This window comes from Culex pipiens, chromosome 1 (assembly GCF_016801865.2).
Source record: "Culex pipiens pallens isolate TS chromosome 1, TS_CPP_V2, whole genome shotgun sequence".
NCBI lineage: Eukaryota > Metazoa > Arthropoda > Insecta > Diptera > Culicidae > Culex > Culex pipiens.
The window spans coordinates 109,905,496-109,921,696 of record NC_068937.1 but is presented as its reverse complement, the minus strand read 5'-3'; the positions used below and the strand labels follow the sequence as shown (position 1 = coordinate 109,921,696).

General features: G+C 42.2%; 3 protein-coding genes across 3 annotated transcripts in view; 2 read left to right on the top strand and 1 right to left on the bottom strand.

Moving 5' to 3' along the window:
• LOC120429644 (RNA helicase aquarius) overlaps positions 1-6,251 on the top strand; it is an 80,017-nt gene extending 73,766 nt beyond the window's left edge. Inside the window, exons 3-6 of the mRNA XM_052706217.1 lie at positions 2,328-2,868; positions 2,930-3,878; positions 3,946-5,692; positions 5,751-6,251. Of these exons, the coding sequence (XP_052562177.1) occupies positions 2,328-2,868; positions 2,930-3,878; positions 3,946-5,692; positions 5,751-6,176 (3,663 nt within the window). The 3' untranslated portion in view covers positions 6,177-6,251. The remainder of the gene's footprint in view (positions 1-2,327; positions 2,869-2,929; positions 3,879-3,945; positions 5,693-5,750) is intronic.
• A 2,260-nt stretch (positions 6,252-8,511) lies between these two features.
• LOC120429646 (putative inner dynein arm light chain, axonemal) lies at positions 8,512-9,605 on the top strand. The gene is made up of 2 exons (XM_039594672.2): positions 8,512-9,401; positions 9,459-9,605. The coding sequence occupies exons 1-2, from the start codon at positions 8,688-8,690 to the stop codon at positions 9,492-9,494; spliced, it is 750 nt and encodes a 249-aa protein (XP_039450606.1). The 5' UTR covers positions 8,512-8,687; the 3' UTR covers positions 9,495-9,605.
• On the bottom strand, positions 9,526-12,540 carry LOC120429645 (electron transfer flavoprotein subunit alpha, mitochondrial). Its single transcript, XM_039594671.2, has 3 exons — positions 12,358-12,540; positions 11,706-12,111; positions 9,526-10,262 (listed from the first exon to the last, which is right to left on the bottom strand). The coding sequence occupies exons 1-3, from the start codon at positions 12,397-12,399 to the stop codon at positions 9,721-9,723; spliced, it is 990 nt and encodes a 329-aa protein (XP_039450605.1). The 5' UTR covers positions 12,400-12,540; the 3' UTR covers positions 9,526-9,720.
• Between the last annotated feature and the right edge of the window lie 3,661 nt (positions 12,541-16,201).

Sequence of the window (16,201 nt, the reverse complement as noted above, 5' to 3'; positions counted from 1 at the left end):
CAGCTTTCTTTGAAATTACCTCAAAATCCAAGCTGGAAACCCCGAAACGACCGAAAGTTAATCTTTTCTTTGTACAATTTGTCATGAAAATACAGCAACACATTGCCCGGATGCGAATTTGAGCATTAAACAATGCAAAACATGGATTATTTAATAAATAAGCTGTTTATTACCCAATAGGTTCAGAAAATTATTTTTTCAATCCTCTGCCACATTACACCATTACATTTTAAAACATTTTAGAATCAATCACATTGTGGAGAACAGTTTTCTGAACAAGTTCCATAAAAAAGTATCAGTTTTGGTTCAATATAAGCAGAGATATGCCCAATTTCCTGAAATAAATAGTGCCTTTCTCCAAAATTTCTTTATTTAATTACCTTTCACATGATGGGCACTGCCTACTAAGATATTTTTTATGATGATAATATTTTGTGAACCATAAAATTATAACAAGTTTTGACGAAATTTATTAAAATTATCCAATAGCATTCATTACAAAACTCAGTAGGCAGTGCCAATCATGTGAAAGGTAATTAAATTAAGAAATTTTGGAGAAAGGCACTATTTATTTCAGGAAATTGGGCATATCTCTGCTTATACTAAACCAAAACTGATACTTTTTTATGGAACTTGTTCAGAAAACTATACTCCACAATGTGATTAATTCTAAAATGTTTTAAAATGTAAAGGTGTAATGTGGCAGAGGATTGAAAAAATAATTTTCTGAACCTATTGGGTAATAAACTGCTTATTAATTAAATAATCCATGTTTTGCATTGTTTAATGCTCAAATTCGTATCCGGGCTATGTGTTGCAGTATTTTCATGACAAATGTTACAAAGAAAAGATTTTCTTTCGGTCGTCTCGGGGTTTCCAGCTTGAATTTTGAGGTAATTTCAAAGAAAGTTAGAAATCTGGAAAATTTGGTTCGATTTTTTTTAGTGCAGGTTAAATATTGGTCAAATATAGTTGGTAAGAGTCCCCAAGGCATATTCATAAGAAATTTGAGTGATACCAACATGTATGCACCGATTTTCTGTGACTTTTTTGAACAAATATCCCATAAAATCGAAAAATAATCTTCAAAAAAAAAAGTTACTCTAGACCCCCCGACGAAATATTTCGCTATACCCCGCAAAATTTCGGGAAAGAGCCCTTCTTTCACGGTGCCAAATATCAGACATACCGAATTTTTTATCAATAATTTGTTCTAAAAAACACACCGTGGAGTTTTCTGATCTTCTCAATAAAAATAATCAAATTTTTTTTAAATCAAGCTTTATGTTAGAAATTTGTATAATTCAATAGTTGAGACTAAATAATATTTTTTTTATATTTTTTTATTGGGATCAGAAAATCGGACCAATAGTTTCCGAGATTGAGTTTTAAATTGCATTACAATTACAATTTTTATCAATATAATTGAGATCCTACCTCAAAACCTTCATTTTTCAAGTGATTTTATAGCCTTTCCTCATTGAGGTGAGGAAGGCAATAATCATTGGTGATACTTGTTTGATCTAGATATCGAATGAAAATATTTTTACTATTTTAAAATTAACTGTTAAATTTGCAAAGGTCCAAAACTATATTTTATGATACCGTTTCCTGTTTCAATGTGTAAACTTTTACTAGTGCTATCTTGCAACTAATATTGATATTTCAGCACTTTGTCATTCTATCAACACCTAAAATCCCAAGCTCGAGAAATTCCCCGTTTTTCTAGACTTTAGGAGATTAAGTGTTAATGCTTTTGTTTTTTTTTTCAACTAAAATTGATAAATAAAATGTGCAGCGGGAATTGAGAAAGCAAGTTTCCAGCGTAAGTTTTAAACAATGTGTCATAAATTTCTGGTGTGGAAGATAATAATTGTTCTCCGTATAAATCTTGAAGATCTCTGCTTAATTAGTCAATAACGCCCTCCTAATATCCGCAGTTCAACTAAAATAAAAATTCCAGATTACTTTTTCAAAACAACCAATGCGCCATGGGTTTCCTGTGTACATAGGACCTTTTGAAAAAAGTAAGCGAGAATTGTTATTACAATATTAGTATTTTTTTTTAAATCTACGTTCTTCTTTTTTTGTGCCCTTTGTCTGCTCTAACCGAAACTAATCAAAAATATCAAGATATATGCTTTTTTAGCATGAACAGCTGTCCGGATTCACTCCAGATAATAAAACATGTACAAATTCATTCAGAAAATTAATCCTCATATGAATAGCACATTATTTTGTCTTTTACAAATAAATGATATTTCTCTTAGTTTTTTGTTCAAATAACCAACCTATTCTAATTTTCTCATTTTTCCTACCCCTTTCAGCTCCTGGACATGCTCAAGTTCTACGCACGGTTCGAGATCAACGACGAGACGGGCGACCCGCTGACCGACCACGACATGACCCAGCTGCACTACTCCAAGATCAAGGCGCTCCAGAAGGCGGCCTTTGCCAAGTTCCCCGACCTGCGGCTGTTTGCCCTGTCGAACGTGGCGAACGTGGACACGCGCGAATCGCTGGAGAAGCACTTTGGCGCGCTGGATGGCAAGAGCCTGAAGGAGATTGCGTGCTACCTGAACCTGGTGCCGGAGGAGTTGGCGGCGCCTTTCGAGTGGCACCGGTTGGATGAGCCGTTTTTGCGGGAGCTGCTGATTTCGAGACATGAACGGAGGGTTTCGCAGCTGGAATCGCTGAACGAGATGCCGCTGTACCCGACGGAGGACGTTATTTGGAACGAGAACATTGTCCCGACGGAGTATTACTCGGGGGAGGGGTGTTTGGCGTTGCCGAAGCTGAATTTGCAGTTTTTGACGCTGCACGATTATCTGCTGAGGAACTTTAACCTGTTTCGGCTGGAGTCGACCTGTAAGTTGAAGTTGTTCACTTTTCATGAATTAGTTTTTAATTGCATTTAATATTTTTTTAGACGAAATCCGTCAAGATATTGAGGACGCCGTGAGTCGTATGCTGCCGTGGCAGTCGGAGGAAGGAGACGTTGTGTTTGGAGGTTGGGCGCGAATGGCACTGCCCATTCAGTCGTTTGCCGTGGTTGAGGTATCGAAGCCTCACATTGGCGAGAAGAAACCGTCGCGAGTGCGTGCGGATGTGAGCGTAACGTTGAACGTTCGCAAGGAGATCCAGGACGAGTGGGAAAACCTACGCAAGCACGATGTCTGTTTCTTGATTACTGTAAGACCGACTAAGAACATCGGGACCAAGTACAACTACAAGGAACACTTTATCCCGCAAGTTGGGCTGGTCCACGTGAGAGGGTGTGAAATCGAGGGGATGTTGGACGCTAATGGACGGGTCATCGAGGAAGGAATCGAACAGCGGCCACAACTCGCTGGTGAACAGCGAACCTACCGCGTCTGGCTTGACTCGAACCAGTACCGTGTGGATATGGACCTGCTCCAGACTGGAGGGGATGATGTCTACGAAGGGTTCAACATAATCATGCGTCGTAAGCCGAAGGAGAACAACTTCAAGGCGGTGCTGGAGACGATTCGCCACCTGATGAACACCGAGTGTGTGGTTCCGCCGTGGTTGCACGACATTCTGCTCGGCTACGGTGATCCGGGAGCGGCTCATTACAGCCGAATGCCGGACCAAGCGAGGGTGATGGATTTCAACGATACCTTCCTGGACATTGATCACGTGCGGTCGAGCTTTCCGGGCTACGAAGTTGTGGTGAATGAGAAGGACCCGAGTAAGCTGGTTCGTCCGTTTCGGTTGGCTTTTGAGGATGTGGCGGAAAGGGTTGACAGCAGCGATGAGGAAGAGGACGACAAGAAGGTTGAGCTGCCCAAGCGAATAATCGTGGAACCGTACGAGATTCCAAGAAGAGGTCCTTACAAATACAATGAACCGAAGAAGTGAGTATAGCGACTTGAGGTATAGATTATCTTTCTAAAATAAACTTATTCGTTCTTCACTATTCAGAAACGCAATCCGCTTCACCCCGACCCAACTGGAAGCCATCCGTGCCGGCATGCAGCCCGGTCTAACCCTGGTCGTGGGTCCCCCCGGAACGGGTAAAACCGACGTCGCCGTCCAGATCATCTCCAACATCTACCACAACCACCCGAACCAGCGCACGCTGATCGTCACGCACTCCAACCAGGCGCTGAACCAGCTGTTTGAGAAGATCATGGCGCTGGACATTGACGAGCGGCACCTGCTGCGTCTGGGTCACGGCGAGGAATCGCTCGAGACGGAGAAGGACTACAGCCGGTACGGGCGGGTGAATTACGTGCTGTCGAAGCGTATCGATCTGCTGGGGCAGGTTCAGCGGCTGCAGGACTCGATGGGCGTCGTTGGGGACGTGGCTTACACTTGTGAGACTGCGGGGCACTTTTATTTGTACCAGGTCATTGCTCGATGGGAGAAGTTCCTGAGTGAGTTCGAGGGAAGTAAGGAGTACAAGGAGGCGGCGGCGTTCGAGGAAGCGTTTCCGTTTACAAAGTTCTTCCAGGATGCTCCGCAGCCGCTGTTCCGGGGTAGTACTTTTGAGGAGAACATGGAGATTGCGCACAGCTGCTATCGGTACATTTCGCACATCTTTACGGAGTTGGAAGAGTTTAGGGCATTTGAGCTGCTGCGGAGTGGGTTGGATCGTTCAAAGTATTTGCTGGTGAAGGAGGCGAAGGTGATTGCGATGACCTGTACGCATGCGGCTTTGAAGAGGAAGGAGTTGGTCAACATGGGCTTCAAGTATGACAACATCTTGATGGAGGAGTCGGCGCAGATTTTGGAGATTGAAACGTTCATCCCGTTGCTGCTGCAGAACCCGATGGACGGCTACAATCGCTTAAAGCGTTACATCATGATCGGTGATCATCATCAGCTTCCTCCCGTTATCAAAAACATGGCGTTCCAAAAGTACTCCAACATGGAGCAATCGCTTTTTACTAGATTGGTTCGTCTGGGCGTTCCCACCATCGACTTGGACGGACAGGGTCGTGCTCGGTCCGGAATCTGCGAACTGTACAAGTGGCGTTACAACAAGCTGGGCGACCTAGATCACGTCAAGCAGTGGCCAGAGTACATCAAGTGTAACCCTGGCTTCATCTACGACTATCAGCTGATCAACGTCGAGGACTTTAACGGAGTCGGCGAATCCGAACCCAATCCCTACTTCTACCAGAACCTTGCGGAAGCCGAGTACGTCGTAGCCGTGTTCATGTACATGCGCCTCATCGGCTATCCAGCGGAGAAGATCTCCATCCTGACCACGTACAACGGCCAGAAGCACCTCATCCGGGACGTGATCGAAGCTCGCTGCGCTGAAAACACTCTCATCGGCAAACCCCACAAAGTGACCACCGTTGACAAGTACCAGGGCCAACAGAACGACTATATCCTGCTGTCCCTCGTGCGCACCAAAACTATCGGCCACATCCGGGACGTGCGCCGTCTCGTCGTCGCCATGAGTCGTGCCCGGCTCGGGCTGTATATCTTTGGCCGCGTCTCGCTGTTCAAGAACTGCGTCGAGCTTCAGCCGGCCTTCAAACTGCTCACCAAGCGCCCCCTCCAGTTGCATCTGGCCCTGGAAGAAACCTTCCCCGGCGAGCGTAAGCTGGACGACAAACCGGCCAAAAAACCGGAAGTCATCAAGGACATGAGCGAGATGGCGCAGTTTGTGTACACGCACTACATGAAGAAGGTCAACGTGATTCGCGGTGAGATGGTAAGCAATTTCTCAAATCAAATCCATTCAAAAACTAATCAATTTCGCAAACTTTCAGGAAAAAATGAAGGACCTATACGAGCAGCACCAGAAGGAAAAGGCCGCGAAGGAGCCACAACCAGAGCAAGTTAGCAAGGCAGCTAAAGAACGGGAAGCCGCCAACGAGTTGGCCCAGGAGCAACCGAAGGAGTTTGTGGCGCAGCCGATTCGGAACGAGATTGACGTTGATGAAGCGCAGCTAGAGCTGGTGCAGAAGCGCCCGAAGAAGAAGGCGAAGGTTGTCCAGCAGCCGGAAAAGATGGTTGTGGAGCAGGAAGTTGACGAAGAGGAGCAAAAGGAAGAAGAGGCAGCGGAGGCAGCTGATCAGCAGGTTGAGAAGTCTGGTGATGCTACTGAAACTACTGAAGAAGCTGAAAAACAGGTAGGTAAGACTGCTGAAGCTGAAGAAGCTAAGCCCGCAGCTGATGCTGATGCAGAAATGTAGGAGCACTAAGTTTTCCATTATTGAACCATTTTTTTTTCATTTTATATTCACTCAATAAAAGTATTGATTATTCGATCCGAACAAACATTCTTCATTTGAAATGAAATTTGAGAAATCCATAATTTTGATTAATTCAGTTCATAGAAATTCCAACCTATCTAATACATCGCTCAAAAGTGATTTTGGACAAAGCCTATCTTTGTGCTGATTCTACAATTAAATATATCGCTGTAATTTTCATAAAAACTAAAATTGGCATATTAATATGACTTCTAGAACAAACCGAGGAAATTCTAGATTCAAAATGTCTTTAATGGAATTTAACCCCGGTGATTTTTGATATTTCTGGACTTTTTTTTTTAAATTATCACTGAAAATACACGTTTTATTCAAGTGAAACCGGCTCCGTGGCTTAATGGTTACGGCTTTTGCCTCACAAGCAGAAGGTTCAGGGATCAAATCCCGGTCGGTACCTTTGAAATTTGGAATCAGGATAACAATTTTTAAAATAATTTTTCCCTACAAAATAAAGTGATAAATTTACTATTTATCATCCAAGAAATTTATTTTTTTCGTAAAAACGATCAATATATTAGTAAAATATTATTAATTTATCTAAAAATGAAAGTAAATTTTCAAATACATTCTAATCTGATGTGTCTAAGTGATACCAGTTCAATTGTTAGCAAATTAACATGTTGTTCAATGCATTGTTCCTCTTGCCCCAACGTGTTGTTCGTCTTGCCCCACTAGTTGAGTAGAACGCACGAAAAATCAATTTTTTATGTTAAAAAACAGGATTTTTAGAAACCTGTTCTATCAAAGTCTTAGTCAAGACCTGGAATAAGATGATTATCAAAAAATCCGACTGATTTATTTAAGTTTTTAATGGGGTTTAACGAGCATTTCCTTAGCTTGTCACACTTGTCCCACTAGGGTGTAATATGGTTGTATCGAAAAAAATAAAGTTGTCCAAGTTTAGTGAGCACAGCAACTTTTCAGTTCCTTTTGGGGTCCTAAACAACTCCCTAAAGTTTGGGAACGATTGGTTAAGTCCACACTTTGCGCAAAACGATTCAATTTTGTATGGGAATTACTATGGGTAAAACCATTTTTTTTTATTTCGATATTTCAAAAATCCACGTTTTACGCTATATTAAAACCGGATTCATATTCGGATTATCTGGAATGTGCTCTACAACTTTCCCGAAGAGAGTATGGTGCTAACTTGTTCCTATAAAAAGATACAGCTTGTTCAAAACTCGTCTAAAACGCGTTTTTTGCTCGAAAATCACGTTTTCGACGAGTTTTGAGGACGCTGTATCTTCTTTCAGGAGCAAATTAGCACCATACTCTCTTCGGGAAAGTTGTAGAGTACCTTCCATAGCATTCGAATATGAGTCCGGTTTTAATATAGCGTGAAACGTGGATTTTTTAAAATCAAAATTCAACAAATGTTTTTTCCCATACAAATTTATATGGAAAATTGGATCGTTTTGCGCAAAGTGAGGACTGAACCAATCGTTCTCAAACTTTGGGGATTTGTTTAGGACCCTATAAGGAACCAATGGGATGGGTTCGATTCCCATCTGCTCCAACCTTCCATCGGATGAGGAAGTAAAATGTCGGTCCCGGCCTTGGTTGTTAGGCCGTTAAGTCATTCGAGGTGTACGAGTCGTCTCCATGCCATAAGTACAAACAACACACCAAATCAAGCCTACTCCGGTGGAATCGCTGGCGGCGGTTGGACTCGCAATCCAAAGGTCGTCAGTTCAAACACTGGGGTGGAAGGTTCCTTGGAGTATAAGAGGTTTGGGTGCTCTCCCCATTCAAGCCTTCGGACTCCTAGGTTCGAGCAGAAACTTGCAATAGAGACCACAAAAGACCCGGGGGTCGTTAATGTGGATGGTTTGATTTTTGAAGGAACCAAAAATTTGCTGTGCTCACTAAATTTGGACAACTTTATTTTTTTTTCCATACAACCATATTACACCCTAATGACATATGCAACTGCCGGTGGGTTGATTCATCAGACTGTATCAATAACTCAAAAGTGATGAAAATGCTTATGGACTTTTATGCTTACAGAGGCAGTAAGGGGGCGTTCCAGAAAACAGTAGTTTTACTATACAAAATACTGCGCATTTTCTTCTAAAACTTCCGCCGATCATCGACCTTTTGTTGAACTTTCTCTGTTAATATTAATATGGGACGCAACAATGTAGGTCAACGCCAAACCTGGCAAAACGTGGCCAAAGTATCAAACTTCTCCACCACCCTTCCATGAACAAACACCTGAATCTACCTGTTGATTTATGCTAACAGAAGGCGCGCCCTGCATTCCAGCGTAGACAATGTATCGAACAGATCCTAGCAACCGGCAGTTCCGGTTACCCGAGTGATGTCAGTCCGCGGTGGCAGTTATTTTGTTTATTTTGCTACTCAGTGTGTGAAAATTTTACCAGATATAAAGGAATTTGTATTCTTTGGAATAATCTTCTGAATTCCACCATGGCGGAGCGTAACATTGAGCTGCAGACGACTTTGGTGCGGTACAACAATCCGGTGCTGGTGGTGAAACACACGGAAAAGAAGGACACGCCCCCGGATGTGTCGAAGGAGCAAACGGGTCGTCCGGGTTCCGGTGGGGCGGTGGTCGTCGAAAGCCCGAGGGAAACTGAGGAAATTTTGAACTGCATTCTTCCACCCAAGACCTGGGAAGAGGACGGCCAGCTGTGGACACAAACAGTGTCCAGTACTCCGGCTACGCGCCAGGATGTCATCAATCTTCAGGAAATGCTGGACACGAGACTGCAGCAGACGCAGGCTCGCGAAACGGGCATCTGTCCGGTGCGGAGGGAACTGTACACCCAGTGCTTCGACGAGCTAATCCGCCAGGTCACGATTAACTGCACCGAGCGTGGACTGTTGCTGCTGAGAGTCCGCGATGAGATCGCCATGTCGATGGAGGCGTACGAAACGCTGTACTGTAGCTCGGTCTCGTTTGGCATCCGGAAGGCACTGCAGGCGCAGGAGGGCAAGGAGAAGCTCCAGGAGCGGATTCAGCTGCTCGAGAAGGAGAAGGAGACGCTGGAGAACTCGATCAGCGACATGAAGATCAAGGCGGATCAGGCCGAGAGGAGAAATGCCGAGCTGAGGGCGTCCGAGGAGAAGAAACACGCGGAGGAGATTTCATTCTTGAAGAAGACCAACTCGCAGCTTAAGGTCGGTTCTTCAGAAACAATTTGTTTCACTGTCAACTTAAGTTTTTTTCTATTACAGGCCCAACTGGAAGGAATCATCGCCCCCAAGAAATAAACGCTTAGTCAATAATCCTAGATAACCAGAATTGTTTAGCCATACAAAATCACACCTTTATTACATACTCTGAGGAAATGCATCAGTTTTCAAACAATTTTATTTCGGAAAGAGTGTTGTTACACAATCTACTCCGAACGATCCCGAATCAAAGCTTCCGATTGTCTGGTTGTCTGTGGAGGGGAGATATTTACAAACTAACTTGCGCGCGCGCGCCAATGCCCACTCAACACTTTTCGTTCATCTCCGGCACGACCTTGAACAGATCGGCCACCAGTCCGTAGTCGGCAACCTGGAAGATCGGAGCCTCCGGATCCTTGTTGATCGCCACGATCGTCTTCGAGTCCTTCATACCGGCCAAGTGCTGAATCGCCCCGGAAATTCCAACCGCCACGTACAGCTCCGGCGCCACAATCTTGCCCGTTTGGCCAATCTGCAGATCGTTCGGGACGAATCCAGCATCAACAGCGGCACGCGAAGCACCCACGGCAGCGCCCCACTTGTCGGCCAGGTCGTACAGCATCTCGAAGTTGTCGCCGGACTTCATGCCACGGCCGCCCGACACGATGATCTTGGCGGCGGTCAGCGAGGGCCGGTCGGACTTGGTCAGCTCCTGGCTGACAAACTCAGTCGAGACACTCTTGAAGTCACCCTCAGGGGCTTTCTCGACGGTGCCGCTTCCGGACGAAGCGGCCGGTTCGAAGTTAGTTCCGCGAACGGTGATCACCTTGACGGGGTCCTTGCTCTTGATCGTTTGGATGGCGTTACCTGGAATTTGAAAGGAATTGATGCTTTTCAATTTATCTCAGAGCAAATTATTTGATTTTTCTGCGTTTTTTTTGTGGCTGAATCTTTGTGAGTATTTGCTGTATTTTTATACCAATTTAGAAGCTATCCAAACCCTTTTTTATTTCATTTACAAGTAGGGTAAAGTAGTCATCAATGAGACACTTTTGGTTTTTAAACATTCAACGATTTTTGTATTTTTTCATCAACATGTTTCAATGAGCTTTTTAATGCATATTCTTGTGTTCTAACATTGACCAAAATATGAGATCAATCTTACGTCTGCAGCCAGAGTTATGCCACTGTCTCATTGTAGACGGACTTGGCAGGATCAATGAGACAGTAGGGTGTAATATCATAATCGATTTTCCAGCACAGCACTTTTCAGTTCCTTTTGGGGTCCTAAACAACTCCCCAAAGTTTGGGAACGGTTGGTTTAGTCCTCACTTTGCGCAAAGCGAATTAATTTTCTATGGGAATATGCATGGAAAAAAACATTTTTTTGGATTTTGATTTTTATAAAATTCACGTTTTACTCTGCACTAAAACCGAATTCATATTCGGATGCTCTGAAAGGTGCTCTACAACTTTGCCCAAGAGTGTATGTTGCTAGCTTGCCCCTAAAAAAGGTACAGCGTGTTCAAAACTGGTCTAAAACGTGATTTTAGAGCAAAAACACGTTTTAGACCAGTTTTGAGGTCGCTGTATCTTTTTTTAGGAGCAAGCTAGCAACATACCAAAAAGTAAATACTCTCTTCGGGAACGTTATAGAGCAACTTTCAGAGCAACCGAACATGAATCCGGGTTTAATGTACAGTGGACTCTCTCGGGACTGAAAATTGTATTGACAGCTGAGCAATATTGATATCGAGAAGATTGACAGCCAGAGAGTCGACTGTAGTTTAATTAGAAAAAAAGGCTTTCCTGCATTGTTATAAAACAATTTTGACTCAACGGTGCACATCAACCAGAGCTTTTGCACCTAGGTGTTTGTTACAGACATTTAAGTATCTTCAAAACTACGGGTACTATCGAAATATTTTTTTATTCATCCCCTAAAATACTGTCTCAAAAGTAAATTACAACAAAGTTTGACCATTTTTACAATCACGTTGTTGCAGGAATGGGTCCGTAAGTTTGACAATTTTGGAATTAGAAGACTACTATGTACTTCCTTCGTTGATGTGCACACTTAAAAAGATTTTTGCAAAACAGATAACAAGCTTAAAGCTCTACGCTTGCTCTCCTAAATGATGACATAACGAGAATAACTTAGCAATTTTGCTAGGCGAACGAATTTGGTAAATGCATTATGAAGTTTCACATATATTAAAAACAGAACTTGATCTCATCAACTACCTAATCCCAAAGTTCACTCGTATCGTCACTTGTTAACCTGACCTTTGCCCCCTCCTTCTCACTCACCCGCATAGATCGTCCTCACAAAGGTATCCGCCGACTTGATGTCGATAATGTCCGACACGGGCGAAACGTCCAGCTTGGCAGCGATCCGCGGCAGCACGGCCTTTCCAAACGCGGACGCTCCAGCCACGATGTGGGTGAACTTGAACTGGTTCTGGGTGGCCAGAACCAGCGGAGTGACGGATTCCGCCAACAGTCCCTTGAACACATCACCCTCGGCTACGAGCACCTTGGCCACTCCGTCCAGCTTGGCGGCCGCCTCGGCAACGGGTCCAACCTTGGTTCCGGCAACGAGAACCGTCACGTCTCCGCCCAGCCGCTTGGCTGCGGTCACCGCGCTGGCCGTAACCGGGTTCAGGACGTCATTGCTATGCTCGGCCAGGACCAGCGTACTTTGGAACCGGCGAAGCTGCAAAATACGAGAAGATCCTTATGTAATGTAGCCAAATCCATGAACTTAAAGTTTAGTCGTCGACTTCTTCTTCTTCTACGCCATCCGTATGGTCTGTTCGCAGTTGTCTTGCTATCAGTAATCAGCGCGATCCTGATATGCTTCCACGTTCAGGCAGCAGGGTAACATATTCTCTATGTGAGCTGATTTCGTAATGGCCAGCAATGTCCGACGAGATCTCTTTTGAACGTGAAGTATTCTTACCTGGACGGAACGAGCAATGCTGGACGAATATCGGGCAAACATTTTGAACTCGCTGCGAACACAAAAAGCTACAAAACTCAATCAACCGAACGATTTAATTTAATCAAATCAAACGGGAGAAACTCGGTATTTTGGTTCCTCTGCTGCTGTGGATGATGAGTATGTGGGACTGACTGAACCAGAAACAGACGTCGACGATGGCAAATACACAAAATACGAGAAACGATGGAAGAGGTTGTACTTTGGACGACACGAATACATGGACATAGTACTTACAGTAGGGTGACCTGGAGGTTTTAGCAGTCGTAGTTCAATTTAACCGCGCGCTGGGCTAGACAATTTTAAGTGGTCGTGGTTCATGTGGTTTATGGTGTATTAAATTAATCATTAATCATTAATTAATTAATCATTAATACATTTTTTTAAAGAAAACTTCAAAATTCAGTAGTTACGATCGAACAGAAACTTTAAATTAATTAGAATAAAAATAAATAGAATAAAATCATTTATAAACAATTAAACATGCGATCGACCAGGTTGCGACTTATGTCTTACAAGCTGATGGTTCAGGGATCAAAACCTGGTCGGTAACCCGGACATTAAACCTTGAATATGAACAAAATGAAAATTAATCAGGTGGGATTCGAATTCGAATCTTTAGATTGGTGGTTTGGGACGCTATCAAGTCGACCATCAGAAGGTTATCCAAATTACAGAATATCTATAGAGAGACTTCGGGGAATCGAATCATGAAAAAAAATGTATCGTTTTTATATTTGAAGAAAAGTTTGAGTTCAGCGACCCAAACAAATAAATTCGACCTATGGATCAATAGATCCATGTTGATGTTGTTGTTAATTCATATATTTTTGGCAGCTTTAACCTTCTTGGTCATTTGCTGCCCTATAGAATGGATGCATGATACATGACGGATTATAATCTTGCCGTATTCCAATGTCGCCACATTGGCGCACTCAGGTCACTTTGGAGCATTTTTGAGCTATAATTTAGGTCAGAGAATTAATTTTGATAAAATAAGATTATCGAGTACGACCTGTAAGTCAAAACGAAAAATGCGACAATATGAAATGACAAACAAGTATCATAGCCCATGAGCTGCCCATGTTCGCATAAATGTCCCATATGCAAAAACAGCAAGCTGAGAAAAACGCATTTGAAGTTTGTCCCTTACATAAGGAGACGTGTTAAGTTTTCACGAAAAAAATGGATTTCCTCCTGATTTCTAGAACAAAGTACTGGATGTTATAGGCTTTTCTGAAAGATCACACGATTTTGAACAAAACTGCATCAATAACTAAAAAACGATGAAAATGCATATGGGACATTTATGCGATCAGGGGCAGTGAGCTCAATTTGATTGAAAACTTCTATTATTTTACATCTCAAACATATTTGGGATACACAAAAAATCAGAAGAATATTAAATACATCTTGAGCAATATTGTGGATTTAGCGAAAAACGAAGTTGACTTTATAGCTGTCGGCCACCATTGCTAGTACCAACCACTAGTGTCTTCCTTTTTTATCTACAAGGACTTCGCCGCCCTGGGCTCCAATGTGTATGAAAGTATGGCACGGAGCGACGGCGCCGAATACCCATATTTACACAAAGAATTTTAGAGCGCCCGCCGCGGGATTCGAACCGGCGCGGTCCGATTGATCCACACGGGCGGGACGATGTGGATTTAGCTCGTAGCTGGATTTTCTGGCATCTTCTCACGGTCATTGGAAACGGTAGTGGATAGACCTAGGGGTTCCCAGTTGGAGTGAAAAAATTCAATTTATAGAAAAATTATGGATTAAAATTTTGCTTTTTTATCACTTCTCCGACATCAGGAATAATTGTTTGAACATGCTCGCAATTTTTTTATTCGGTCGGAAAAATATAATTTTTCTTGAAAAAACTTTCATTTTTAATCACATGATCACCCCTAATTCTGGCTAGATGCCGCCATCATGCGACCGCGTGCTCCGTTTGTTTGTCAACAAAGCTGCAGCTGGATGGTGAGACGAAGTGAGGGGGGAAGAGATTTTGACATTTTTATGCCCGCATCTGGCCCGCCGCCTATTTCGTCGGTCACTGAGTCGCCGGTCGTTTCCAGTGACCGAGTCCAGCTAGGTACTGATCGTACAATAACAACTTCGTTTTAGTAAACTGTGAGGAGCACTATTTTAGGTTGCTCTACCTTAACCACTCAACACGTATAGAGTTATCTACATGCGCATGTATTGCGTGTACGTACACGAAAGATATTGAGGTTAAATTTTGTCCGGCCAGCAAAATCAAATGGTGCGCTAGTGTGTGTACGCGAAACGTCATACATTAAGCGTACACATCTTTTTTTGTTTGTGTGATGACACAAGAAATGTGATAGAAAGAAGGTAACTGATGTTGATAATTTTAAGAATATTTGAATTATTTACTAAACAAAACAAATATTATTTTTTATTTGATTCGAAAGAGTCAAGTTTAACTAATAAATTTAAAAGTTTTTGTAGATTTTGCTCGGTTTGTTCTAGAGGTCGTATCGAGGTGCTCCGATCTTGGCTCCAATTTGGATGAAACTTTCAGCGTTTGTTTGTCATCCAAATCGGAGCTCCTCGATACGACCTGTTTCACATTGGTGAAAAACTCGCTCTTAAGTGAAATTTGAGTTGTTGATAGCCTTTTAGCAACCAAACACATTTTTTCAGCATTTTAACCCCACCATTTTGGCCGCCATCTTAGAATTAAAAAATTTAAGTCACTTGGGAGCATGTTTGGGGTCATATTCAAGCTTAACAATCAAAAACAAGACAGCGAAAAAAAAAGTTTTGTTTCGTGACTCGATTATTCGAAGATTTGATTATCCGAAGTGATTTTTTTTCCGAGGCCTTCAGTTAATCGAGTTGGGACTGTATTGTTTTTTATTACCTTGAACCCTGTACAACACTCTAGGCGGGCTTCGATCTAAAAATTCGCCAAAAATCCATTTGGTTATATGTGTGCCTTGTTTTATGTGACTTTTTCCAATGTTTTAAAAAATGTAATTTTTTCTCGGGTCAACTTTGCTTGTGTTTTTTACTAACATTTCTTATATTTTAAGTAAACCAGTACCTATGCAATATTTTTTATGAAATTGAAAAAGGGTCTTAAAAACATGAAAAAACTAGATAGGCAAAAGATGATGATGGGAGTTAGTAGAGTAAGCCAAACGCTTTCAGAAACTAAACATGATAAATGCAAATAAAAATACTTAAAATAAACAGGAGAAAAAAAATTGGGCAGTAGAAGGTTAAGAAGAACATTTTTCGAGTGTTGTTTGTGACAACCTTTTTGATCGAAATTAAGGTAAATTTGTTTTGCCTTCCTCACTGCTTTTAATTATCTTGAAATAAAGTCTATTATTAAGAACCAAAATGACCTAGGGGAACTATACCCTTTCTCAGCCTATTTCTATTATCGGCCTATCAGCACTTTGATCATGAATTACAGCTTTCATAAATTATTTTTGACTAATCCAAAGTTATAAATAGCTCTTATAAAAGTGAGCAAGCAACTTTCATTGTTGATACATCTGAAAATGTTGATTTAATAGCGGCAAACGGCAAAAGTGATGAGAATTGGTCGAACGGCTTAGAGTGATTAAAATGGGTATATTTGCCCTAATTGGGTAATGATTCAAAGGAAAATGGTTGGACAAGGATGTTTAGAGATTCACGGATGAAGTTTGTGGGTATTGAAAAATGCATAGAATTTCTCATTATTTTTCAGTAAGTCGAAACACTTGTATTTTAAAATATTCAATTATTTATTTTACTTACACTCGTACTTCAGACATTT